Here is a 26,757-nt window from a genome sequence, read left to right on the forward strand (position 1 = left end):
CCCGCCGGGACGGTAGGCACATGCGCAAGAGTGCGTCCCCGCCCCCGCCCTCTCTTCCGCGCGGACCCTGCCCGTCCCCGCTCTGTCACCTCACAGTAGTCGTTGCCCGTGGCGGGTGCGGGGGCGCGCGCAGCGCAGGGCCGCCTCTCCCCCGCCCCTCAGGCCGGGCCTGGGCTCGGTCCCCCTCCCCGCTCCCTCCGCTCCCCACCCCCGTCGGGTACGGGAAGGTCCAAGCCGCTGCCGGGTGCCTGTGAGGGACTTCGTGGCCGCCGCCGCCACGGGTCCCGATGGAGCCGCCGAATCTCTATCCGGTGAAGCTCTACGTGTACGACCTGTCCAAGGGCCTGGCCCGGCGGCTCAGCCCCATCATGCTGGGTGAGGGGGCTGGGGGCGGGCGAGAGGGTGCCGGGACGCCCGGCAGAGGTAGGGAGGCCTGGACCACGGCTCCGGGAGAGACGCGGGGCCCGGAGGATGGAGGAGAGCCCGAGTGGAGAAGGGAGAGATCGGGGGCTCGGGCGCCTGGAGCCCCACTCTACCGACTTGACGTTCTGAATCCAGGAGGAAGGGATGGAGGAGTCACGCCCTCCCGCTGGCCACTCCGCGCGGTAGGGTGAACCGGCGCTGCATCCCGGAGGCTCCCCTGCCGTCCGCGGGGAGCTCTTTACACTCCTTCCTCCGCGCAGCGTAGGGGAGGGGAGGTTGCCTGCCGCGCGGTGCCCCGCGTGGTGAAAGGGACACTGCGGAGGAGATTCCCCGGGTGGCCCTTGGAGAGCCTTCCCTCGGTGCGAAAAGGAAACTCTTTTGCAGTCCCCGGGGTGGACGGGAATAGGAAGCCAGAGCCGCACGGGGGCCCAGGCACTGCTCCCAGGTGGAGGTGAAGCCAGGTCCGCTGGAGCAGGAACCCCAGGATTCATCAACTTCTGCCCTGACCATGCGGTCTTCCCCACGGGCTCTAAGTTCATTGCTTTTGCCCAGATGGTTAGAAAGCAATTTGAGAGGAGGATCGGATACTGTTGTGTCAGTAAGGATTAGTAAAGGAAGTAGATCGGTGGTGGTGCTCCGTGAAACTACTTAACTGCCGGGAGAGAAAACCAGCCCTCGTTCACTGCACATCAAACCTCGTTATAACCCAAGTACCAAAATGTCTCACCTAACATAGAAATTGCCGAGTTTGTGATTTATTTCAGGTGGTATTGGGCAGGAAAAGATTCCAGGAATTGAGAAAGTGAACAGCTTTGGCAACATCCGTTTGAATGGCTAGTTTTTCCTGGCTTTTATGGGCGCCGTAGAGAATGTTTTAGTTCATCTCGGTAAGACAAGAGGGCAGAAGTCAAGTAAGCAAGGCTACTTTGGAAGGCACCTTTTCAGTGTTTTTGAGTTTCTGATGTATCATAGTCGATTAAACTTAAATCTCTTAACCCTGGGCCAGTGAATGGTTGCTCATATTGGCTTCACATCAGAATCACCTGGGATGCTTGTTAAAAATATAGATAACTTTCAACGAGTTTTGTTCGATGGAAATAGAGAAAACAAAGTTGGAGCAGTTCTTTAAATATTAAGGTGTGTTTGAAGCAAAGGATGTATACATGATCGTGTAGGCAGATAATTATCTAGAAGAATAGTTAAGAAATTGAAACAGTGGTAACTTACAGAAAGGAAAACTTGATGCCAGAGGGCAGGAATAGAGGGGAGACTCACTATAAACTCGTTTGTACCTTTAGAATGCTGTACTACCCATATGTTATCTATTCAAAATAAGAACATTTTAATTATACAGATTCCAGAGCCTCATCACACAAGTAGTAAATAAGAGTCTCCTGGGGTTTTGATCCAAAAAATCTGTATTTTTAATAAGCTCTTCAGATAATTGTTATGTAGCCAATCTATTGTTGGCTAGAAGTTTGGGCCTAGATCATCCAGTTGTTAAAATGAGTAAGGTAAAGCTGAAAGTAAAACTTACAAAGTCACCGAGGAAGGTGACTAACACTACACAGATTACATCAGTCAAGTTCTAACTAAACTTCTTGGAACGGAGCCATTATTTGGTTAGTTTGATCATAGCCACAATTGCCCTTAGGGCTCACTGCTTCATGATTCAATCGACAGGTTGTTTTTTTGAGTGCCTACTATGTGCTAGTCCATGTGTTAAGCTTAACTGAGGACAATATATTGAGCGAAGATGTTCACTACCATCATGGAGCTGGTTCCTGGGGAAAATATTAAAAATAGGCAAAGAAAAGAATTATATAAATTATTTCAAATAATAATCGTGATAAGTGCTAGGCTGTGCAAGAAGCAATCAGGGTGCTGAAATAAAAAGTAATAAGAGAAACCTAACTTTAAATAAGGGTATCAGAAGCAGTGTGACTTAAGTTGGGAATTTAAGGATGAAGAAGGTGTCACAAGGAGGGTGGTAAGGAAGTTATAGTGTTCTAAGCATAAGGGGGATCAATCTACCAAGGCCCTGAGGTAGGATAGAGCTTGGCCTTATCCTGGAACTGAAAGAAGGCCCTTGTGGAATATCATGGGTGAAGGGAACAGTGCCATAACTGAAGGTGGAGTGGCTGGACCTGCCTCCTCCCTCTTTTTAAAAAAAGATGTAAAATCCTAAAAGCACCTCAGCCAAAAATGGGAACTTCACCAATTTGGCGCATCTGACCACAACGGCATTTCTGAGAACATCACCTTGCCTGCAAATCTAATTCTCTCTTCTCTATCCCTTTTTTCCCATATTGCTTTTTATGCCTTTTGCAAAAGTAATGCAAGGATTGTCAAAGCTAATAGTCACTACTTTCTAGAGTTGAAAACTTGTGGAAAATGGACATCGCCTTACTGGTTCATCCTGTCCAGACATTACCAGTCTTCAAGTTGGGTATTTCCCAGTTCTGGGTAGCCCTATATTGATTTCCCATTCCTAAATATATTCAAACCTTTAAAAACTCCATTTGATTCTTGATTTTTGCTCTAACTTCCAGAAGCATATTAATAGCTAGCATTTATTGAGAATTTACCATGTGCCAGGCCCTTTTTTTCTGAGTACTTCATGTGTGTTATAATCCTCACCACAATTTTCTGAGGTAGGTCCTGTTATTCCATTTTTCATTTAAGGAACCTGAGACATAAGGTGTTAAGAAATTTGTCCAGCTCACACAGCTGGTAAGTGGCAGGGCTGGGTTAAAAACACAGGCAGCCTGACTCCCAGAACTCATGTTGTCAATCATTTTGTTATGCCACATCTGCTGTAGAAGGTGTCCCTTTATAATTTTTCAAGTTTGTAAAGGCATCTTTGGCTAAATGTTTCAAATCTGGATGAGAAGAAGATCTGGGTTCAATGTGTATGTGCCATAAATCATAGATTTATGATCATTCCTTAGAGCCTTGATTTTCCCAAACTAGGGTAATTCATCAGTTGTATCTTCTTATTCTTGTTATGACAGTTCCTCATTCTAAGACCCCATGTGGGGCAGCCCAGCCCAGGTGGCTCAGCGGTTTAGCACCACCTTCAGCCCATGGCCTGATCCTGAAGACCCGGAATCGAGTCCCAGGTTGGGCTCCCTGCATGGAGCCTGCTTCTCCCTCTGCCTGTGTCTCTGCCCCCCCCCATGAATAAATAAATAAAATCTTTTAACAAAAGAAAAAAATAGGCCCCCATGTAGCTCTATTACAGTCATGACGGGACTAGAAAAAGCCCAGTATAATTCTCTTCTCCCCCAAACAGTGTAGACTCACGGTTTTATGCTGTCCAGTGTCAGTCTCCTAGAATTGCTTTCCATAAAGGTATTTCTGGTCCAGTGTCCTTTAATCACCATACAAATGGTCCCAGATTTATCCTTAGCGTTCTAATAGACAGCTGATTACACCTCTTTTTCATAATATACCATTTGCCTAAGATAATTAGTTATTATAATTGTCCTTTAAGTTCCTCCTTTTAATAATTTTGGCCGTTCTCTAAGTTTCATGACCTTTTTCTGTACTAAAGTAATAGAAATGCAGAGGTGTTTTTTTCTTTTTTAAATTGTGGTAAGAGTTACTTTATACTTGTTGATTGTTTTCTAAAGTTTTGTGTTCATCGATGTATCCCAGGATTACATACCCCCCCCCCCCGCCCCTGCAGGATTACTTTTTTTTTTTTTTTTTTTTTTAACAAGCCTACCAAAATTGTTCTCAGGTTTAAAGACATAGGATATAGAACATAGATATTTATTTTTTGGCAGAATGCAATCTAATGAATATTTGAGATTTTACTCTATACTCAGTTCATTGCTTAATTCTATAATACAAATAGTAATGAAATAAAAAACATGAATTCTGAGGGGCACCTGAGTGGCTCAGTTGGTTAAGCATTTGCCTTCTGCTCAAGTCATAATCCTGGCGTCTTGGGTTTGAGCCCCATGTTGGGTTCCGTGCTCAATGGGGAGTCTGCTTCTCCCTCCTTTTGACCCTCCCCCCAGCTCATGCCCTCTCTTACACACACACTCTGTCTCGCAAATGAATACATTAAAAATCTTTAAAAACAAACCATGAACTCTGTCCTCCAGTTTATTTGACTAAAAATAACAACCGTACACATGCAACATTAGAGAACAGCATAAAAGAGATTATAACTAAGATGGCAGAATGAGCAAGTGGTAAAACAGTTATTTTAGATTTTGAAAGAAGAGGGAGGCCATGGTGGGCTGGATGTGTCAGAGAGACTTCAAGAACCTTGAGCTGCTTGGAAGGCAGGGACTCTGTCTCCTTTCTCTGTATGTCCCCAGTGGCCAGTCAGAGTACAGGTAGTCAATTATATATATATATATTTTTTTTTTTTATTTTTTTAAGATTTTGTTTTATTTACTCATGAGAGATACAGAGTGAGAGAGAAAGGCAGAGACACAGGCAGAGGGAGAAGAAGCAGGCTCAATAATATTTTTTTTTAAGTAAGTTCTAGGGTGTCTCAGCAGTTGAACATCTGCCTTTGGCTCAGGGTGTGATCCCAGAGTTCCAGGATCAAGTCCCACATTGGGCTCTCTCCATAGAGCCTGCTTCTCCTCCCTTTTCCTATGTCTCTACCTCTCTCTGCGTGCCTCTCATGAATAAATAAAAATCTTAAAAAAAAAAAAAAAAGTTCTACACCCAATGTGGGGCTTGAACTCATGACTCTGAGATTGAGTTGCATGTTCTACTAACTGAGCCAGCCAGAAGCCCCACAATAAATATCAATTGTAGGAACAATTGAGACTTGAACTCAGACTTGAAGATTACATAGAATTTATTTGAATCTGAAGGAGTTTTTAAACTTTTAATGCCATCTATTTTGTTTTAGATATTTATTGTTCACTGTGTAAACTACTTTATATCTATCTAATGAATTAATTTAGTAATCCTGAAATTTCATTCTGGCAAAATGAAAACTGATGCATTTACAAGGCCCTTTTGTGATCCTTCTGCTTTTCTCTCCACCCTCACCTGTCTCCACATGCTCAACAAAATCAGCAGGAGCCTTTCTCCACTGGATTCCATAAGAGAATTAAGCTCTAGGGAAAATGATTTGAGTAACTGTTTTCTCAATTCTGCCAATAGATACCTTAGGGCATGAGGGCTTAATGCTTTTGCAAAATCCTGGTGGAAAAGGGCTGTACTCCTCAACAGGATGTAAAAACCCATTTAGCTCTTTTTCAACTTTTGGCTTTTCAAAGGCTGTGCCCTCTCCCCAGAATACTTTTGTTTGGCTTGGCTAACTTCTGCTCATCCTCAAGGTCTCAACTAACATGTCACTTCCTCCAGGAAACCTTCCCTGACCCTTACCCCACAAATCTTGGTCATGTGTCCCTAGTATGTGCTCATGACATCCTGTACTTCATTTAATAGCATTCATCATTCTGGTCTATAATTTCTTTTCTCTTCTTTTCATTTCTTTTCTTTTCTTAAGAGAGAACACCTGCAAGCAGGGCAGGAGTGGCAGAGGGAGAAGGGGAGAAGGAATCTTAAGCAGGCTCCATGCTCAGCACAGAGCTGGACGTAAGAGCTCCAGGTCATGTTCCCGAGATCACGACCTAAGCTGAAATCAAGAGTTAGATGCTTAACCAACTGAGCCACCCAGACGCCCCTATAATTGCTTATTTTCTCGTCAATGTACATACCCCTAGAACTGGACTGGAAGCTCCACTGAGCAAGAACTCTAGATTTATCCAGTCTAACACAGTGATTGGCGTTCAGTAAATACAGCCTGGCTGAATGGTGGAGAGTTGCAGACCTACCTCAGAGCATTGCTACAAGGCCTAATGACATCAAACAGTGATCAAAAGGGAACCCTCTCAGTACTGAAGAAAAGAACTCACAAGTCAGTTATTTTTATACTGGGAAAGAATCCTGTAGTGGCTCAAAGGAATTCCAGCATTAGAATATCAAGTAGTAAAAAAAAAAAAAAGAATATCAAGTAGTTTTAAATGTACCTTTTTTTTTGTCCATTTTTTGTACCTTTTTTTTTTTTAAAAAAAGATTTATTTATTTATTCATTCAGAGAGAGTGAAGAGAGAGGCAGAGACACAGGCAGAGGGAGAAGCAGGCTCCATGCAGAAAGCCTGACTTGGGACTCAATCCTGGGTCTCCAGGATCACACCCCGGGCTGCAGGCGGCGCTAAACCGCTGCACCACTGGGGCTACCCTAAATGTACCTTTTTTGAAGATTAAAATACCCTCTCAGTTTTTCACAATGTACTACATTTGATTTTGTGATAACCTTTCTCTGCCTGAAGGAAGGGAAAACCCTCCTGCCAATTAGGCATTTTTTTTTAATTCTTTACAATATTGGCACAGAGGCCCACTTATGTTATACAAATGTTTCCTTTTACCTTTTTCCCACCTAGATTCAATATTTATCCAGTGGCCCAGAGAAGAGCAAACTGATTTTTTTAAGTTAACATTAACCGCTTCATATAATCTGGAAGATGCTGAGCCAATCAGAAGATTAAAACACTGCCAATTAGGAGTGCCTGGCTGGCTCAGTCAGGGGAGCATGGGATTTTTTTCTCAGGATTCTGAGTTAGAGCCCCCACATTGGGTATAGAGATTATAAAAATATAAACTTTAAAAATGTTTTAATAAAAAGAAACATTGCCATTTGAAACCACTATCAAGGAGTACCTGCCTGGCTCAGTAGGTGGAGCATGGGACTCTTGATGTCGGGGTTGTGAGTTCAAACCCCATGTTCAGTGTAGAGATTACTTAAAAATAAAATCTTAAGGGATCCCTGGATGGCTCAGCGGTTTAATGCCTTTGGCCCAGGCGGTGGTCCTGGAGTCCCAGGATCGAGTCCTGCATCAGACTCCCTGCATGGAGCCTGCTTCTCTCTCTGCCTGTGTCTCTGCCTCTCTCTCTGTCTCTCATGAATAAATAAATAAAATCTTTAAAAAAATAAAATAAAATCTTAAAAATAAATACACTATCAATAACACTGTATATTAACTATACCGGAATTAAAATAAATGAAAACACTATCACTGGAGAAATTTGGGAGGTGAACTAGGGTTATGTTTGACTGCTACTTGTGCAGAGGACCCCGCTGGCCCATCACCAAGTAGACATCTGTTGAACACAGGCAGTATTCCAGATGCTTATCTGGAGCATGTCTTACAGCCAGCGTGGATGTCTGTGTGCTCCGTCCATGTTAATTGATGAGGAGGTGGATGGTGAATTTTTCTCCTTGGCTTTTTTTTTTTTTTTTTTAGATTTTATTTTTTTTATTCATGAGAGACACAGAGAGAGAGAGAGAGAGAGAGAGACGCAGAGACACAGGCAGAGGGAGAAAGCAGGCTCCACGCAGGGAACCTGACATGGGACTCGATCCTGGGTCTCCAGGATCACGCCCTGAGCCGAAGACAGGCTCTAAACTGCTGAGCCAACCAGGGATCCCTGGCCCTTTTTTTTTTTTTTTTTTTATTCGTAAGAGAAAGAGAGGCAGAGACACAGGCAGAGGGAGAAGCAGGCTCCATGCAGGGAGCCTGATGCGGGACTCGATCCCGGATCTCCAGGATCACATCCTGGGCTGAAGGCGGTGCCAAACTGCTGAGCCACCGGGGCTGCCCTCCTGGTTTTTTTTTTTTTATATACTAACTTAACTCTTATAGTCAGTGGAATGGTGACCAGTGCAGACCTCACTCCACATTCTTTGTTACTCATGATGAAAACAGGACTGATATCCATGTCTTCCATTTGTTTTCATGCACATACTTCAGAGGCCTTGAAATCAATGCATTAGATGTGCTAACAAGCTTGGAGACAAGCAGGCATCTGACCCACCCACTCTCTGGCCTGCTGAGGAAATCCTAGTTGGAAAATAATCTGCTTCTGTAGTGTGCTAAGCCTAATTCATGTTCCCACATGGCCTTGTGACCTAATTCAATCTCAAATCACCACCTCCTACTCAACCTACTGCTACCTCAGTATGGCAAAAAAATTTTTTTTAATCAGTTTAGTTCTACTTTCCAATCCCTGTCGGCCCTATGGAGGCCCTTGTTCTTTTCCTCCCCAAAACAGGCTGTTTCTACTTGAGCTGCTCCAACAAATACATCGTCATATTGTGTTTTTCTTTCTTGCTTCTATGCCGGACCAACCACGCATCTTTATTTACCTGTTTGTAAAATGATGTTAATAAATACAAACATTTGCCCTACTCTACTACACGAGGATGTTGTGAGAATAGGATAACTGTGAAGGAGAGTTCAGATTAAGAAAGGATGTAAGTCTGCTCGATCCACATTTGAAGATGCTTGTCCTAAATGGGTTACCATTCCCCTTCAGCATCCAGTGTGTTTCTTCTTATCTACTTCTGTGGAATTTCCACTCATTTTGGATGAGGGCAGAGCCTGCCCCATAGTCTTTTGGGGGCTACCCCAGAAACCCCAGTCCAGAACCCCTCTGTCCATTTGTGACCTTGTCAGTCAAAGTAGCAAGTCTTTTAGTGAAAAGCACACCTGTCTCCTAACTGGAGGACAGAACTCAGCTACATTTTATTTTCCTTGTTATTTCATTTAGCCTAGCAACACAAACACAGAGTTGAAACATTTATATGTAAAATAGACACAGTATTTCATATTAATTCCCTAGGTACTGAAATCTCTTCTTAGATCTTACCACCAATCCTGAGGTAAAATTTATCTTTTGGAGGTCTTTATACCCTTTTCCCCAAGGCCATTATACCTAATATAGTTTCCATTTATCAAACTTCTGGGTACCACACACTGTGATGCTTTATTTTATCTTACTTTTGGAAGAGGGGAAGAGGAGTAGAGGGAGAGAGAATCTTTTTTTTTTAATATTTTATTTATTTATTCATGAGAGACACAGAGAGAGAGGCAGAGACAGGCAGAGGGAGAAGAAGCAGGCTCCATGCAGGGAGCCCGATGTGGGACTCGATCCCTGGACCCCAGGATCATGTCCTGGGCCAGAGGAAGGCTCTAAACCGCTGAGCCACCCAGAGATCCCCAGGGAGAGAGAATCTTAAGCAGACTCCCCACTGAGCACAGAGCCCAATGCAGGGCTCGATCTCAAGACCCTGAGATCATGACCTGAGCTGAAGTTAAGAGTTGGACACTTGGGCAGCCTGGGTGGTCAGGGTTTAGTGCCACCTTCAGCCCACGGCGTGATCCTGGAGACCCAGTATCAAGTCCCACATCAGGCTCCCTGCATGGAGCCTGCTTCTCCCTCTGCCTGTGTCTCTGCCTCTCTATGTCTCTCATGAATAAATAAATAAAATCTTAAAAAAAAAAAAAAGTTGGACACTTAACTGGCTGAGCCCCCCAGGTGCCCCTTTATTTTTTTTTAAGATTTTATTTATTTATTCATGAGAGACACAGAGAGAGGCAGAGACACAGGCAGCGAGAAGCAGGTTTCATGCAGGGAGCCCGACATGGGACTCGATCCCAGGACTCCAGGATCACGCTCGGGACTGAAGGTGGCGCTAAACTGCTGAGCCACCGGGGCTGCCCTATTTTTATTTTTATTTTTATTTTTATTTTTTTAAAATTTTTATTTATTATTTATGATAGTCACACAGAGAGAGAGAGGCAGAGACACAGGCAGAGGGAGAAGCAGGCTCCATGCACCGGGAGCCCGACGTGGGACTCGATCCCGGGTCTCCAGGATCGCGCCCTGGGCCAAAGGCAGGTGCCAAACCACTGCGCCACCCAGGGATCCCCCTATTTTTATTTTTTAAGTAAGCTTTATACCCAGTGGGGGCTCAAACTCACAACCCTGAGATCAAGAGTCTCAAGCTCCACTGACTGAGCCAGCCAGGTTGCCCCCACACTGTGATGCTTTATATACATTATTGTTTGTGGTCACAAGTCTCTATTGAAAAAACTGAAGTTCAGAGAGGTTGAGTAAACTTGCCCAGGATCTGCTGCTAGCAAGAGGAGAAATGAGGGTCTGAATTTGTCATATTTTTAGCTGCCTCTGATGACACTGTAAGCAGCCATCAGTGGGTCGTCATGGAGGGGCCATGGTCTCTTTTGTCTCTTCCAAAAAAAGAATTAGGTTAAATGTTATCTCATTTAAAAAGTTTTCTTAAAGGAGCAAGATACTCATTCCATTTATGTCCTAGGTAAATTACAGAATAACTAGAGTGGTTTATGCAAAGGAAGCATATCCTCTCTCTTTCACGCGGTACTTAGAATTTCATCCTTTAGAAAGTCACCGGGCAGATACTGAAAGCAACGTTTAGCAATTAGTAATTGTTAACATGAAGTTATAAGCAAAGGCAAGTGAGTAATGTCTGATAACGTTCTCACATCTTTCACTGCCCTTCCTCGTCATCCTTAGCACTGGCATATAGTATCTCCCATTGACTACTGCACAGACCTCACTCAGTCTGCTGTCTCTATTGTCCGCCCTCCCGTTCCTCTTCACCTACAGTTCCCTCTCTTCCCTCTCTCTCTCTCTCTCTCTCTTTTCTAAGATTTTATTTATTGTGAGAGAGTGAGAGCATGAGAATAGGGTGAGGGGCAGAGGGAGAAGCAGACTCCTTGCTGAACAGGGAGCCCAACAGGGAGCAGGGCTCGATCCTGGGACTCTGGGATCATGACCTGAACCCAAAGGCAGACACTTAACTAACTGAGCCATCCAGGCTCCCCTACAGTTCTCTTTTATTTTATTTTTTTTTAAAGATTTATTTTTATTTATTTATGATAGAGAGAGAGAGGCAGAGACACAGGCAGAGGGAGAAACAGGCTCCATGCCGGGAGCCCGACGCGGGACTCGATCCCGGGACTCCAGGATCGCGCCCTGGGCCAAAGGCAGGTGCGAAACCACTGAGCCACCCAGGGATCCCTACAGTTCTCTTTTAAAAGACATAGGTGTCTTTTAAAAACGTGGCTCTGAAAAAAATAAAAAAAATAAAAAATAAAAAAAAAAAACGTGGCTCTGATCAAGGCACTCTACCATCTAGCAACCAAGAAGGCCCCCAGAGTTTAGGGCAGCCTTCTGTCCAAGCTGACCCTATTTTTGCCAGGGCACCTGCTGGCCGCTTTTCCTCCGAGAGTATCACCATCACTGTACTCTTTTCTCTAACCTTTCTTTATCCCACCTGTGTGTTCGCACATACTATTCCTTCTAGCAGAAACGTCCATTCCTGCCTGTACTTGTTCCCTGGTTGAATTGCAGCTTGTAAAGGTAGTTCCTTATCTTTATCATAGTAAGCATCTTATTTTTACCACTGTGTAATTTTCTACCACTCTATGATTAGAGCCTATCAACATTGTATTTTACTTAGCTATGTGTGTCTTTCACTTGATCTTAGCCAAAAGGCCAAGAAGCGATGTATGTCTCTCTTTCCATTTGACTTTGGGCTTCTTAAAGGCAAGACAGTGATCTCTTCATATTTTCCTATTTTCATTTCCATACCTAATACCATTTCCACCCATATGGAGGTATAGAATACATTTGCATTGACTATTCAGGTGGATGACAGTTGTTAGGTTTTGCTTTGTCATTTCCTGAAGGATCTCACCTATGCTCAATGAAGAAGTAGATGATAGCTTTTTTATACCATTGTTCTACTGTTATCTGTATATATGAGACAAATTAAAAAGGCAAAGTTAAATTGACCCTGAAGGGGAAAGAAAAGCAGACATAAAATTGGGGTACATCCATACCAGTGTTTTTTTATCTTGCATTCTGATGGATGCTGATCACTTTTCAACTTTCTTAACACAGCACAACATACCTGTATCAGGATCTAAGGACCTTATTGGAGGAGAATTGCATTCCTAGAAAGTGCCCCAAGAGGTTTATGATGAGTTACTTTTTTTTTTTTTTTTTTTTTTTTTAAGATTATTTCAGGGAAAGTCCAAACAGGGGGGAAGGGCAAAGGGAGAGAGAATGTTAAGCAGACCCCAAGCTGAGCGAAGACCTCAATCCCATGACCCTGAGATCATGACCTGAGCTGAAACCAAGAGTCAGATGCTTAACCAACTGTGCCCCCATCCCAGGTTACTCTGGGTTTAAGCCATGTTCTGAATTTACTCATGCGGGGAGGCCATTTAGTCTGGTTCCAAGTGGCTAAATCTCTTCTTTTCTCCACAGGGAAACAACTGGAAGGCATCTGGTAAGTTGGGTGGGACTCCTTATGTTGATTGGCTGGTTTATGAAACAAAGCTGTACCTGTGCACTTCAGGTTCCAGACTGTGGCTTCCAGCTTAAAACCCAGCTCTCTGTATCATAAAACTTACAAGTTCTTTTTTTTTTTTTTTTTTTTAAAGATTTTATTTTATTTATTCATAGAGACAGAGAGAGAGAGAATGAGAGAGAGAGGCAGAGACACAGGCAGAGGGAGAAGCAGGCACCACACAGAGAACCTGACGTGGGACTCGATCCCGGGTCTCCAGGACCACGCCCCAGGCTGCAGGCGGCGCTAAACCACTGCGCCACCGGGGCTGCCCAAAACTTACAAGTTCTAAAGCAGTGGTTCTCAACCAGGAGTTTTGTGCCCTGACCTCCCACCCCAGGGACATTTGGCAGTGTCTAGAGAGATTTTTGATGGGTGGGTGGTGGCCAGAGATGCTGCTATAAGCATCCTAACCATGCGCAGGACAGCCCTTCATAACAAAGAATGGCACTAGTGCTGAGGTTGATAAAACCTGCCCTAAAGAAAGGCAGAATGATGTCATGCCCACCCCTAACCAAGCTTTCTAACTACAGAAGTCTCAAGGGTCCCACATGACTGTCTTAAAACACATCAATCAATCAATCAATCAATCAATCAATCAAACACACATCTACTTTGGTCTCTCTGTCCTGGATCCATCCCTGTCAGACAAGATGGTGGCTGAGCTCTCAGTTCCATTAATGAGGAAACCATAGGTCAGTATTCCTTCTGGACTCCTAGAGCCTGCTGACATCTGGGATGACCAGAATGATCCTTTGCTTTGTTTGACTCAAACCAAGTAATATGAGCACTTTTGCTTATCATCTGTTCTTGCCCTCAGCATAGTCCAGGTTGACTGCTCCTGTTAGTTTTAAAAGCCTGGGAACACACCTTGGTCTACAGAGCTTTATTCTACTATAGATTTGTCAGTATCAGAGTGATTCTAGGGCCTCCCCTCTCTGCTGACATGACCTAAAGCTCAAGGAGGACAGTTCTGCCCCCAGGGACATTCAATAGTGTCTGGTTGTCACAACTGAAGAGGTGGGTATGGGGATGTAGGGGGGCACGATCCTGCTAAACTGCCTAGAATACACAGGACAGCCCCCCAGCCAAGAATTCTCCAGCCCCAAATGTTAATGGTGCCAAAGTTGAGAAACTGAATCTATGATATTTATGCCTTTGGTTAGTTATATAAGTTATTGACCTTGTAAGCCCTATCTTTGGGTAGAAATTACTCTCTTTGCAAGGTGGTATTTGCTTTTTCTCAGACCAGTTTTAAGAGTTCTGACTTCTCCTATCTCTTCTCTGCATTGCAGGCACACCTCCATAGTGGTGCACAAGGATGAGTTCTACTTCGGCAGTGGTGGTATCTCCAGCTGTCCCCCAGTGAGTGACTTCCCCCCACACCCTTCCCCAAGGTTCCTGGGGTTCCCATAGACCAGGAACTTTGCTACCACTCTGTATGTCTGGCTTCTATCCCAGTGGATGTCAACCTATGGCATAGTTCCTCATAACTACTTTAAACTCAACTCAAGAACACCCTTCCCAAGCCTCTTCTGTGTTCCCTCAGCATTTGTGGGTCCCTCTGGGTCACACTGTCTGTGATACAGTAGATCAGCTGTTCCTGAGTCTCTGTAGGGAGCCATGTGGAAGCTCCTTTTGAGCTGAGACTATGTCTTGCTCTCTGCCCTATCACCAGCTCCGAGCCTAGCTCCTAGAATGAACTCAGCCAATGTTCAGCCAAAGGAGGAGCGTTCTGAGAGGTAAAGTGAGTTGCCTCAAGTTATAGGGCCAGTAAGTGGCACCAATGCTAAAAGTCAAGACTCTGTCTCCAAAGTTCATGCACCTTTCCAAAAAATTGGTCTCTGAGCTATCAGAGTTTTCACAGGAGGTGTTCAACCAGAGACCAAGCCATGCACTCATTTTGATACTCATAAATGGAAAGTCATTCTTGGTTTCTTCCTCTCACTGGTTCCCTACCTTTTCTGGTAAATCCTTCATGAAGCCCAGTCAATTCTGCCTTGTAAATGAACCTTAAATCAGTCTTTTTCTATCTCTTCCCATATTTCCATCCATGCCACCCTCACATCTCAAGTGGACTGCAGCAATACATCATTCCTCCTTAGTCAGAACTCTGCACAGGGAGGCGAAGTGATCTTTTTCTTTTTCTTTTTTTTTTTTATTTTTTTAAGATTTTATTTATTTATTCATGAGAGATAGAGAGAGGCAGAGACACAGGCAGAGGGAGAAGCAGGCTCCATGCAGGGAGCCTGACGTGGGCCTCGATCCCAGGTCTCCAGGATCACGTCCTGGGCTAAAGGCTGTGCTAAACTGCTAAGCCACCCGGGCTGCCCCCGAAGTGATCTTTTTCAAAATGAAAAACTGACCATGGCATTCCCCTGCTTCAGTCAGAACTCTTCCCCACTGCTCTTGGAATAAAACCCAGCAAGCTCAGCCTGGCCCCCGGGCCCCATCTGATCTGGTCTCAGTCTCCCTCTCTGACCTTTTTTCAGGTTTTGCCTTTCCCCACTCCCACCCCCTTCTCCTTCCTAGAACATTCCGTGGACATTGAAACCTACCCTCTCACTTCAGTCCACCTCCCTGATCCTTGACCTGGTTCTGCCTCTCCATCCTTCAGATTGAGCTCAGTGTCAATTTCTCAGGCAAGTCTTCCCAGACCCCTCAGACCAGAAAGGTCCCCTGTCATACGTACTGATGTCATTCTGAACTTTTCCAGCAAGACCCTCATTGCAACTCATAATTATGCATTGGTTTATGAGATTTTTTTGTCTGCCATCCCCGCTAGACTATAAGCTTCACAAGGGCAAGGATCTCATCTATTTTGTCCATATCATACCCCAGTGTCTAGCATAAGGCCTAGCACATAGTCTCAATGCATGTTTGTTGTGGGTGAATAATAGGGGGTCGACTAGTGACCTTCCAGTCTCTTGTAATTCTGAGCCCACTATTCTTGGACGATCTTAATTATCCTGCTCACCATGCTTTCCCCAGTGCCTAGAACAATGTTAGGCACACAGTAGGTGCTCAATAATTATTGCATGAATGATTGATCTTTTCAGGGAGCTCTGCTCAAGGAGTGCTCTCCCTTATCCCCCAGCTCATTCCCAGCTCTGTCCTCCCCAGTGATCTGTTGCTTCACCCTTGGCTGGTTCCCCCTTGGCCTCAGTCTCTCCTTTGATCTGCTATGGCAGTCTGTTAACTCGAGGGTTTCTATAGGCCTTTCATGGGCCATTAAGTCCTTGCCTGGGGAACCCTATCACCATTGTTAGATTAGACTCACAGATCAAAATAGAACTGAATTATGGAAGTATTTGCCAGCCTGCCAGATTTCTCGGAGTCCTTCACATTTTCCCAGTCTTAGAAGGAACATCAAGTGTGTCACAAGGAAAAACTGGCTACATCCACTTAAATACAGGCATAGAAAGCTGGCCTGTCGAGCACTAACCATTTCTGGTTATCCTGTTGTGCCCTTGGGATCAGCCACATTGTGGACAAAGGGAGACTTCAGGTTCTGGATTTCTATGTTTTTTATCAACCGGATGAGTAAACAGCTTCAGGGGTCTGACCAGCCAGAGACTCAGCTTCCCAGGGCCCTACCAGAAACAAGTAGCCCAGCTTTTTTAGCCATGCCGCCAGCATGTGGCAATGGAGAGTTAACAGGAAGCTCTAAGCCATTGCAGCCTTGATACAAATAGGAACTAGCCCTCTCATCTCCCCTGGGTGCTCTGAAAGATAAACGTTGGAGCAGAGCGTTTGTGGTCTTCCATGGGAAGCCACATGAAAAAATTCAGTGGAGATGGTGACTTAATGATTTTCTTTGGGTTGGCTCTTTTAGGGAGGGACATTGCTTGGGCCCCCAGACTCTGTGGTTGATGTGGGGAGCACAGAAGTCACAGAAGAACTCTTTCAGGAGTACCTGTCCTCCCTGGGGGAGTCTCTGTTCCGGTGAGTGGAGACATGGGTGGTGGTTAGTTGTGTCTGTCCCCCCACTAGATGATTGGCCCCAGAGGGCAGCCACCAGGTCACATCCCCTAGAGCACTCAGCACACACAAAGTCTGGCCCAGTATTTGTTAAATAGATATGGAGAAAAGGCAGCCCTGCCACGGAAAGAGCTCAGCATCGTTCCAAGGCAGATAGTCCGTCCCAGCATAGCTTCTGCCGAAACTCTGAGGGAAGGAAGGGCTCTTTATTCCTCCTGCTTAAAATCAGCAGCTGCTGCTCTAAACCCATACTGGGCACATGTCTTGTCCTGAAAAATCAAAAACGGGGTTTGCTGAGGAGTCGGGGTGATATGTGAACTTGAGCGGGTTTTCTCTTCTTTTTGAGAAGCTTTAGACAGTCATAGTAGTGTTCAACTCTAACCCTCAAGCTCTGCTTCTGTGAATGTAAAGATTTTCCTGAGACCGCAAAGGAGCCATATATTTTGATTCCATCCTTCCCTTACAAAATCGGTGTCTTACGGTCCAGAGTGGCAAATCCAGCAGTCCTTTTGGAGTGTAAGAGAGAAGGAAAATGCTAGCCCTCGTACTCAGCTGTGCTCACCACGCCATTACTGGGTTTGACTTATCCCACATATGGTTCACTGCCCCTCTGACATGTTCCCCATACCTTTTCCACAATGTATAGGAGAGAGGCCTACAACATCTTTGAAAACAACTGTAACACCTTCACCAACGAAGTGGCACAGTTCCTGACTGGGCGCAAGATCCCTTCTTACATCACTGACCTTCCCTCTGAAATTCTATCCACGTAAGTGGCGTCAGCCTCTGACCCTGCCCCTCGGATCCCTGATCATGGTCAGCACCACTTGGCTGACCCACCTCTGCCCTTCCCTGCTCTCTTCAGAGTCCTCCCACTACAAGTGGGCCCTATCAGGATGGCACCAGCCAACATAGAGGGCCCACCCTTCCCTCCAGTCATTGGTGCTTGCCTGTGTGGCCTTCACCATCCTTGAACTTAGGCCAGCTCTACCCCAGCCTGAGTGCAACCACAGAACTTAGAAACCCACTTGTCACTGGCTCCAGCATTGGTACAGATCCTGGCATCTGCCTTTCACCTTGTTCATGAAGCAAGCCACTGCTTCCCAGAAACAGTTGCATAAAATGCCACTTTTTTTTTTTTTTTTAAGATTTTCTTTCTTTATTAGAGAGAGAGAACAGGGGCAAAGGGAGACGGAGAAGCTGGCTCCCTGCTGAGGAGGGAGCCCAATATGGGACTCCATCCCAGGCTTCAGGATCATAACCTGAGCCAAAGGCAGACACTTAACTGACTGAGCCACCCAGGTTCCCTAAAATGCAAATAGACAAGCAGAGGATAGATCAGAGATTTAGTAGGGTGGTTTATGCTGTAAATGTCATTTGTTGATCTTTCTTCCCCTGCACCATGGGCCCTTTCATGTCCTTAAAGACAACTTCCTACTGGCCTTCATATCTTGTAGTGCACAGTCGGCCCTCAGTTGATGTTTTCTTCAGGAACATGCTCTAGCCCCTCCCACCCTGATGTAGTCTGAGCTTTGTGGGGCATCATCCAGGCAGTGTTGCCTAAAAGGACACACGCACCCAAACCCGTCACACCCTTCCCTTCCTTTGCTGTTGATTATGTTCAGGCAGCCCCTACCCACTCCAGGACCGTATCTGTCTGCTAACTCTGACTCGGTTTCTCCTGAACTGGGGCCCTGTCCAACGAAGATCCTGGCAGGTTTAGCAGGCTTGGCAAGGTGAGCTGTTTATCACACGTGGGTAGGAACCCCACTTGCGAAAAACTTGCAGAGGAAATGGGACTGCCATGTCCAGCTGGTGGGGAGAGCCCTAGCTCCTGGCCCTGGCCTTGTCTGCCTGTTTCCTGGTGGGCGTGTTGAACACCACAGCCTCACTAAACGATCTAGGTTATGGTGCCCTAAACAAATAGAAGTAGTTGAAGAATGTTCTGGTTGTTATTGTTTGATGGGTGGAGTTCCAGGACTTGTCTGAATAAGGGCTAATGTATCCTGATTTCATCTGTTTATGCTTGAGAATCCTTCATTGCCTTTGAACCTAGACAGGATTTCCAAAAATGGCAATATCCACTGAAAAAAAAAAAAAAAAAAGAAAGCCAGTAACTGAGATGTGTTGTGGGCACCCTGATTTAAGGTTCTAGGAATTCTGGAAAGTCTCTAAGACTCCAGTATTTACAGTGTTCTTTCCAGCTAAGCTACTCTGAGCACAAACAGGGGAGAGGGGGCTTTAGAAAGTGGCATTAACGGCTTCTGGCAACCTGCAATTGTTGATTTCCCGAATATCCCCTGCACTCCCTAGAAGATACCATTTTCATATCCTCATTCCTTTGCCTCAGCTTCCTTCCTCAAAACTTATTTTTATCTTATACTGTGAAAATTAAAGATTCAGGTACTGAAAGGCCAGAAAGCTCTAGTTCCCTGTGCATTGCTAGCCTGTTTAAGCCATGGCTAACCAGAATCTGGCGAAGGTAGTAAAATGGCAGCATCTACCGAGGAGGGGGCCCCAGGGGTAAAAGGACAGAGCAGGTTGTCGTGAGAGCCCCTTGATGACCGTCGTGTGCGGGGTAGGTGAGAAAACTGAATGAGGCCATGGTGTCCTTCCTGGTGTGGCACCACCACCCCTGTGGGCACAGTTGTGACTGTCTGCACCCAGCCCACCCCAGCCCTGGGTCTCTTTTCTCCACAGGCCCTTCGGACAGGCTCTGCGGCCCTTCCTGGACCCCATCCAGATCCAGCCTCATGGAGGGAGCCCCATAGGCCGACCCAATGGCCAGAGTTAACAGGACTGCATGGGACCGCCCTGCCTCATCAGGGGCTTTTCCTTTTTAAACAAAACAAACCCTACCAGATTTCTATTTTATAATTTTACATCAGAGCTAACAACCAGGGGACGGCTTTTTAAATTTCCCAGGGAAGGAGATCATCAGGCTGCATGTAGGACAATGCTGCTAAGATACAGAACAAAATGCCATCCCTTCTAATAGTATTATACTAATTTATTAAGGCTGTCTTGTCTGTGAGTTCACTTTTGACGCTGCTTCCTGAGCGTCCTCCACACTGGAGAAAGGGAGGGGGTTTGTTTAAGCAGAAGGCAAGAGGCACAGTTTGGGGGAGCCCCAACCTAGCACCTCTTTGCAGAGAATGCCCATGCTCTACCCAGGTTGTTACCACCTGTGGGACCCAGGTGAGTTTTACAACCTCTGTGAAGTGGCAGTTGCAACATCCCGGAAGCAGTTACTGTCTGGTTTTTAAATGAACCAAAGGATTTGGTGGTGCACCTGGGACCAGTTTCAGGATGACTAACCAACCTAAGTGAACTCTGTAGCTGCAACCTCTCTCACCTTCCCTCCCTACCCCAAGCAAGGCCACGGGACCAGGGCTGGAGCAACCGGAAGCCTCAGGATCAAGGGAGAATGACAGCAAGTGTCAGGCCAGAGAATACAGGATAAAGCCATTCTTCCTTCCACCTACTGATTGCCAATCCTCTGACATCAATTTTGGAGCACCTGCCTTGCTGCCTACAGGCTGCTCTTCCTCAGCATAGCTCACCTGATAGTTACTGAAGGTTTGGGCTGGAACGGCAGAGACCCAAGCTTCATGTCTACAAGTAATAATGTAGGTTATTTGCAGTCACTGTACCTCCCACCCCACCCCCCAACCAATATGCAATATTTGGCTAGGGACCAAGGGGAAAGGACTCCCTGCTCTAGAAAAATATCCCTGACATAGAAAGAATAATAATGCAGAATCAAGGTGGCAAGAAAATTTCAAGTTATTTTCGATAGATTTTTTTTTTTTTTTTACATTATCCTCAATGTGTTTTGAAGTCACATGTTATTTGCATTGTCATTCTGACTTCAAGGATTCACTGTTGAGAGCCTGACTGGCCATTTTCCTCATGAGTTGCTGCCAGGAGCTTATAGGGAGGGACAGTCTGGAGATTTCTTATCTGGAGAGGCTTTCAGATTCCTTTTCTTCACATGCCTCCCTTAAGTTAGTTTTTAGGGGAGTGAATGTTGGGGAAGGGACTTAGAACTGCCAGGTGTCTGAATCCCAGCCCTGGCATCTGTGCGCCCCTCCTTGCCACAGCTCCTGCCACTTCTCAGACTTGAATTATGTTCTCTTTTCTGGGGTCTGGCCCATAGCAGGTGCCTTTGCTCTTCAAAAAGCTGCTGCTCATCTCTGGCCTCATCTCCTCCTGTCTCTGCCATTAGTCATAGCAGTTGGCACCATTGGGGTCTTGGCTAGAGGAAAAGATGGTTTTCTGCCTTAGTGTTTGCCTGTGACCTGACCAGGGGCACCTCCACGGTAACCAGCTGTGATGTCAAGCGACATTTTGGAGACCAGAAACCAGCAGGGACTCTTTAATGTAGACCCATGTGCAGAATTGGGCTCAAGGAGGATGGGTTTCAGGCTAGGTTTCTCTTGGAGGGCAGCTCATTGGTTTCTCTTGTTGGGCAGCCTTCTCCCTGCCTCCCACCCAATTTCTGTCCTTCTCCAGCTTGCCTTGCCCGGGCCTCTTTTCCAGGCTCCTGCTCCAGGCCTCTCTCCTCAAAACTCAGCTCTCTCCAGAGGGCACTGGGCATCACAGGCTGCTTCTCCCTTCTTCCCCATACCCAGGCTCAACTGGCTGCATTCCTAATAGCAGTCACTCCAGACCCAGTAGAAGTTAGCCAAACTGGCTACCCTAAGAAACTAAGTCACTCGGTACATTGAAAGCCCCCCCACTCCATGCCCAGCAGCCATTTGTGCCAATGCCTGTGCCCTAAGGATTGTGGGGAGAGATGGAGGGGCCAGCCAGCTGTCTACTCAGAGTGCCTCCAGGAAGGCAAGCTCACTCTCCCCACCCAAGCCCCCAGCACTCATTTTGGAAGCCTGGGATGAGGCTATGACCCCCAACCCCGTCCTCATACTTCTCGGTCAATCCCAGAACCCCAGAAGCATGCTCATTGTGACCAGCTAGCTCCACACAGGTGTGTGAGGCAAGCAGAGTGAGAAATGAGCCGTGTGTAATCATATCCTACACTGGACACCTTCAGGGAGGTCCATTGGTTTAAAGGGACAGAGAAGGTGGAGGGATGAGACCATCACCCCCCTCCCCAAAATAAAGCTATACCTTTGAGATTTCCTTTTTACCCTTGAAGTCAAACTAATAACTGTGTCTAGTACGGATGTGTTTGCTGGTTTTCTTTGGTGTTTTTTCTAATGCAATAAACTCATTCTGCCTGCTGCATTTGCGTCATGCTTGAAGGTCTGGGTATGCGTCCAACATAGCCAGGCTTCTGTCTCCCTCTGAGCTTAACTTTGCTGAATCTGGATATGCTGCCTTTGCTTGTTTGTAAGCCTTATGGTTAAGAAGTGACAATAACAGGGCAGCCCCGGTGGCGCAGCGGTTTAGCGCCGCCTGCAGCCTGGGGCGTGATCCTGGAGACCTGGGATCGAGTCCCACGTCGGGCTTCCGCATGAAGCCTGCTTCTCCTTCCTCCTGTGTCTCTCCCTCCCTCTCTCTCTCTCTCTCTCTCTCTGTGTGTGTGTGTGTGTGTGTATCATAAATAAATAAAAATCTTAAAAAAAAAAAAGAAGTGACAATAACAGGGATGAACGTATGACTTTCACCATTGGGTTACAAAAATAGGGAAAAGGCCCAGAGAGAATATTACTTGCCCAATGTCACCTTGTGGCTGGTGGTAAAGTAAGACTCAGAGCTGCATCTGCTGGCCCCAACTTCTGAGATCTTCCCCCAGAGGACTCTGGCCACACCAAGAAGTGTTTACTTCTGCTTTCAGTTTGGCTATAGGCTGGGTTCATGGCTCCAAGGCTCTCTCCCCACCTTGTTACCATGAGCTCCTTAAACACATGTGGGGGTGGGTAGGCAGCTCTCTGAGTGTCCCCTGGTACAACCAGACAGCAGCGTGACTGCAGGTGTCTGTAGATTCACTTGACCTACTTTGAGTGAGCAATTTCTACGGGCTGAGCCCATTCTAGGTGCTGTCACATGCAATGGGCTTGAGATGTAGATATTGGTCTCATGTTACAGATGGGGAAGACAGACGCAGAGAAAAAAAGTTGTCCAGGTGGCAAATGGCTGAGCCCTTGAATCTAGACCATGTTCTCACCACCGCACCCGTGAGACCTCACTGTTGAGGCGCTGTGTCTTTCCAGCATGCTAGCTGAAGAATACAGTGCTGTCTCTCCAGAGGACACAGAGGGTAGGTGGATTTGGCTGACATTTTCCCCCTCAAAGCTGGCATGTTCAGAGGCAGGAGTCCTTAAGAGTGCCTGGGTTTGGGCAGCCCAGGTGGCTCAGCGGTTTAGTGCTGCCTTCAGCCCAGGATCCGGGACACCCGGGATCGAGTCCCACATCGGGCTCCCTGCAGGGAGCCTGCTTCTCCCTCTGCCTGTGTCTCTGCCTCTCTCGCGAGAGACACAGCGAGAGAGGCAGAGACACAGGCAGAGGGAGAAGCAGGCTCCCTGCAGGGAGCCCGATGTGGGACTCGATCCGGGGTCTCCAGGATCACACCCCAGGCTGCAGGCGGCGCCAAATTGCTGCACCATCGGGGCTGCCCCTAAATAAATAAAATCTTAAAAAAAAAAAAAAAAACAAAAAAACAGTGCCTGGGTTTAAGTCCTAACTGTGCCACTTGGGAGCCAGTTTGTTAGTGTCCTTATCTGTAAAATGGGGTAATTGGTTCCTGTGTCCCTGTGAGCCAACTCCGTGCAGAGGCCCTGACCATTCCTCTCTGCTGAGGACCGTTTACACCATGATGCAGATGTGTACTACCTGCTTGTGGAGAAACTGGCAAGTGGTTTTACCTTTAGACTTTGTGACTCCTGGCAAGTCAATTGAGAGGGTTCATCCATCCCCCCAAAGGTTTACCTGGGAGCCTATTGTATGGAAAGTACCCCTGGGCTCTGTGTTAGAGATGCAGTGGTGAGCAGGACCAACAAGGCCCCTGCCTGGCAGGGGTTCTATTTTGGGGATGTGAGGAAACAGAGGGTGGAGAAGTTTGATAATCTCAGGTGGCATAGTGCTAGGGAGGAAATAAAACCTGGTGGTGGCGTTGTGTGTGAATGGGGAATATGTTAGGAGGTTGGGGAAGTCATGTGGCAAAGTGAAGTTTAATCTGAGGCCTAAAGGACAAAGATTAGATCTGAGAGAACATTCCAGGCGGAGGGAGCAGCGGGTGAAAAGAACACTAGAAGGACTGAACAGACACCAGAGTGGCTCGAGCATAAGAGCCGAGGGGTGATGGAAGTGGGGAAGGTGGAGGGCCTTGTAGGTGGGTTTGCTATGTTGAGAACATGGGTTTGCTATGTTGAGAACAGACTGGGGTGGGGTGGGGCAAGAGGAGCCGCAGAAAACCAGGGATTGCAGGGGGTGGGCGGTGGGGTGGAGGGGGAGTGGAGTAGTCAGTTAAGAGGCAAGGTGTTTTGAGTACCTGCTAAGTACCCGGAGCTGGGAAGAAGCAACCTGTTGCCCAGGTATTCAGGGTGCAGGGAGGAACGGACAGCCCCTGGGAAGCAGGGAAGGCCAGAGCTGTGGTGACTGCAGAGCCACTCACTGTCTGCCTCTTGCCCTGCATCTGCGAGCTTTTACTGAGCTACTCCAGCTTTGATCCGGGGTGTGCTTAAATATCTTGATTCTTAAAAATATTTTATTTATTTATTCATGAGAGACACAGAAAGAGAGAAGCAGAGACACAGGCAGAGGGAGAAGCAGGCTCCATGCAGGGAGCCCGATGCAGGACTTGATCCTGGGACCCCAGGAACACGCCCTGGGCCAAAGGCAGGCCCAAACCACTGAGCCACCCAGGCATCCCTGCTTAAATATCTTTTTTTTGGGATCCCTGGGTGGCGCAGCGGTTTGGCGCCTGCCTTTGGCCCAGGGCGCGATCCTGGAGACCTGGGATCGAATCCCACATCGGGGTCCAGGTGCATGGAGCCTGCTTCTCCCTCTGCCTATGTCTCTGCCTCTCTCTCTCTCTCTGTGACTATCATAAATAAATAAAAAAATTTTTTAAAAATATATCTTTTTTTTCCTGCTTAAATATCTTAATTTGTTTTTTTCCAAACTGATTTTTTTTGTTACAATATTATATATATTTAGAAAATGTAAGCAATCAATGAAAGTCCAAAGATGAGAGGAAAAAGTCATCTGAGGGATCCCTGGGTGGCGCAGCGGTTTGGCACCTGCCTTTGGCCGAGGACACAATCCTGGAGACCCGGGATCGAATCCCACGTCGGGCTCCCGGTGCATGGAGCCTGCTTCTCCCTCTGCCTATGTCTCTGCCTCTCTCTCTCTCTCTCTGTGACTATCATAAATAAATAAAAATTAAAAAAAAAAAAGAAAAAGTCATCTGAAATTCCATCGTCCTAAGAGATACTGGGTTTTGTGCACATCTCTGCAATGTTTCTGTGGATTTGAAGACACAGCTGCTAGACATGCTGTGTGGTACCTGCCTTTGTTCTCTCAGCCTGTAGTGAAGATCTGTAAGGCCCAGAAAGATGGAAGGAGAACCACTGAAGAGGGAACGATGGTGCCTGGTGGTATTGGATAGAAGAAGCTCTGAGAACATTCCAGCAAAGTTCCCCAAAGCTTGAAGGAACCATGAGGTAGGAATAGGCCGCTCATCACAGATGTATGCGTGGAGGCCGGACCTGCTCTGGAGTGGGATGGTGGTTGGAGGAGGAGGCCCTCCCAGGCTGGCAGGCTGGACCATGAGACCCATGTCTCCTCAAGCTCATGGGGGCTCTGGCCTGAGAGGGCAGCAAAGAACTCAAGAGGGACCTGGCACATCACTGAATGTGAGCAGTTGACCACGGAGCCTGGCTGCTTTGGTAGGGGGCAGGGGTTGTGGGACTGGTCCTGGTCTGAAGGGTTCCTGATTGCTCAGAGTCCCCCGCAGAGATCTCTGCTCCAATTCCCTCCGCTGGAGGCAGCCCGGCAGGGTGGTGCCGCAGGGAGAGAGGCGGACACCAGGTGGCGCTGTGCACGCACGCGCGGCCCAGACAACCACCAACCTTCACTTGTCTCCTACCCAGGGTCCCAGGAGCAGGGCTTGCTCCCCCCACCCACACCTCCACCCTTCCGCGGCCCCCCATAGCCACAGGGCAGTTGCTCTCACACTTATCAAAGCCCTCCCTTTTTTATAAAAAAAGTTTTTTAGGGATCCCTGGGTGGCGCAGCGGTTTGGCGCCTGCCTTTGGCCCAGGGCGCGATCCTGGAGACCCGGGATCGAATCCCACGTCGGGCTCCCGGTGCATGGAGCCTGCTTCTCCCTCTGCCTGTGTCTCTGCGCCTCTCTCTCTCTCTCTCTGTGACTATCATAAATAAATAAAAATTTTTAAAAAAAAAGTTTTTTAAAGATTTTAGGTACTTGACAGAGCATAAGTAGGGAGAGGGGCAGTGAGAGGGGGAGAAGCAAGCTCCCCACTGAGCAGGGAGCCTGACTGGGGACTCATCCCAGGACCCCGGGATCATGACCCAAGCAGAAGGCAGACGCTCAATGGACTGAGCCACCCAGGTGCCACTCCCTTACACCCCCCCCCCGCCCTTTTTTTTGGAGAGAGACAGTGGGATGGAGGGAGAGGAGGAAGAGAATCTCAAGCAGGCTCCATGCCCAGCACAGAGCTCCAGGCACGCGGGGCTGGATCTCACAACCCTAAGATCATGACTTGAGCCAAAATGAAGAGTCGATGTTTAACCAGCTGAGCCACCCAGGCACCCCTATCAAAGTCCTTCTTAAGCTTGTCCCTGGACGTCTCCAACCCTATACCCTGCTGCGAGTGAGGGCCCCTATCACTGCAAGCCATTTCTACCTCTAGCTCCTGTTACTGTTTGCTGGACGAGTCCTCAGAGCTAAAGGCCCTGCTCCAGCATTTCCTCCACAAGCCCTTCCTGACTTCTCCCCACACCACAGTACACCCTTCCTCCTGTGGGTGCTTCCTGGCACACTCCCACCAACTGGGGCACCATCCAGGGCAGGGCCTGGTTGTGATCACCTGAGTGCCCAGCATCCAACACAGGACCTGGCCCAGTGCCAGCATCTCCCGTGGAGCCAACATGGAAAGCAAGGGTGGGTCACAAGAACCCCTGGACTTGCATGCAGACCTACCTGG

The 26,757-nt window shown here is 47.0% G+C and overlaps 1 protein-coding gene across 11 annotated transcripts; it reads left to right on the top strand.

Moving 5' to 3' along the window:
- The first annotated feature begins 57 nt into the window (after positions 1-57).
- Positions 58-24,926, top strand: DESI1 (desumoylating isopeptidase 1). 11 transcript variants are annotated; one of them, XR_005365548.1, is made up of 10 exons: positions 101-375; positions 11,170-11,277; positions 12,562-12,583; positions 13,939-14,008; positions 16,479-16,588; positions 17,271-17,393; positions 18,250-18,360; positions 19,999-20,253; positions 22,676-22,847; positions 24,746-24,926. XR_005365548.1 is itself a non-coding variant. In XM_038550410.1 (8 exons), the coding sequence occupies exons 1-8, from the start codon at positions 288-290 to the stop codon at positions 20,180-20,182; spliced, it is 816 nt and encodes a 271-aa protein (XP_038406338.1). In that variant the 5' UTR covers positions 101-287; the 3' UTR covers positions 20,183-21,871. The 11 variants fall into 11 exon arrangements, 9 of the variants coding, with proteins under 9 accessions (XP_038406340.1, XP_038406344.1, XP_038406338.1 ...); XR_005365549.1 differs by lacking the exons at positions 18,250-18,360; positions 19,999-20,253 and having other exon boundaries at positions 24,746-24,925; XM_038550410.1 differs by lacking the exons at positions 22,676-22,847; positions 24,746-24,926 and having other exon boundaries at positions 19,999-21,871.
- The last annotated feature ends 1,831 nt before the right edge of the window (positions 24,927-26,757 follow it).

This window comes from Canis lupus, chromosome 10, assembly GCF_011100685.1.
Source record: "Canis lupus familiaris isolate Mischka breed German Shepherd chromosome 10, alternate assembly UU_Cfam_GSD_1.0, whole genome shotgun sequence".
Lineage (NCBI taxonomy): Eukaryota > Metazoa > Chordata > Mammalia > Carnivora > Canidae > Canis > Canis lupus.

Bases quoted from the DNA above. Each gene is read 5' to 3' on its own strand.
- DESI1 (XM_038550410.1), top strand. From the start codon at position 288: ATGGAGCCGCCGAATCTCTATCCGGTGAAGCTCTACGTGTACGACCTG. The intron at 12,584-13,938 runs GTAAGTTGGGTG...TCTGCATTGCAG, and splicing joins AAACAACTGGAAGGCATCTG to GCACACCTCCATAGTGGTGC. The intron at 14,009-16,478 runs GTGAGTGACTTC...TGGCTCTTTTAG, and splicing joins GTATCTCCAGCTGTCCCCCA to GGAGGGACATTGCTTGGGCC.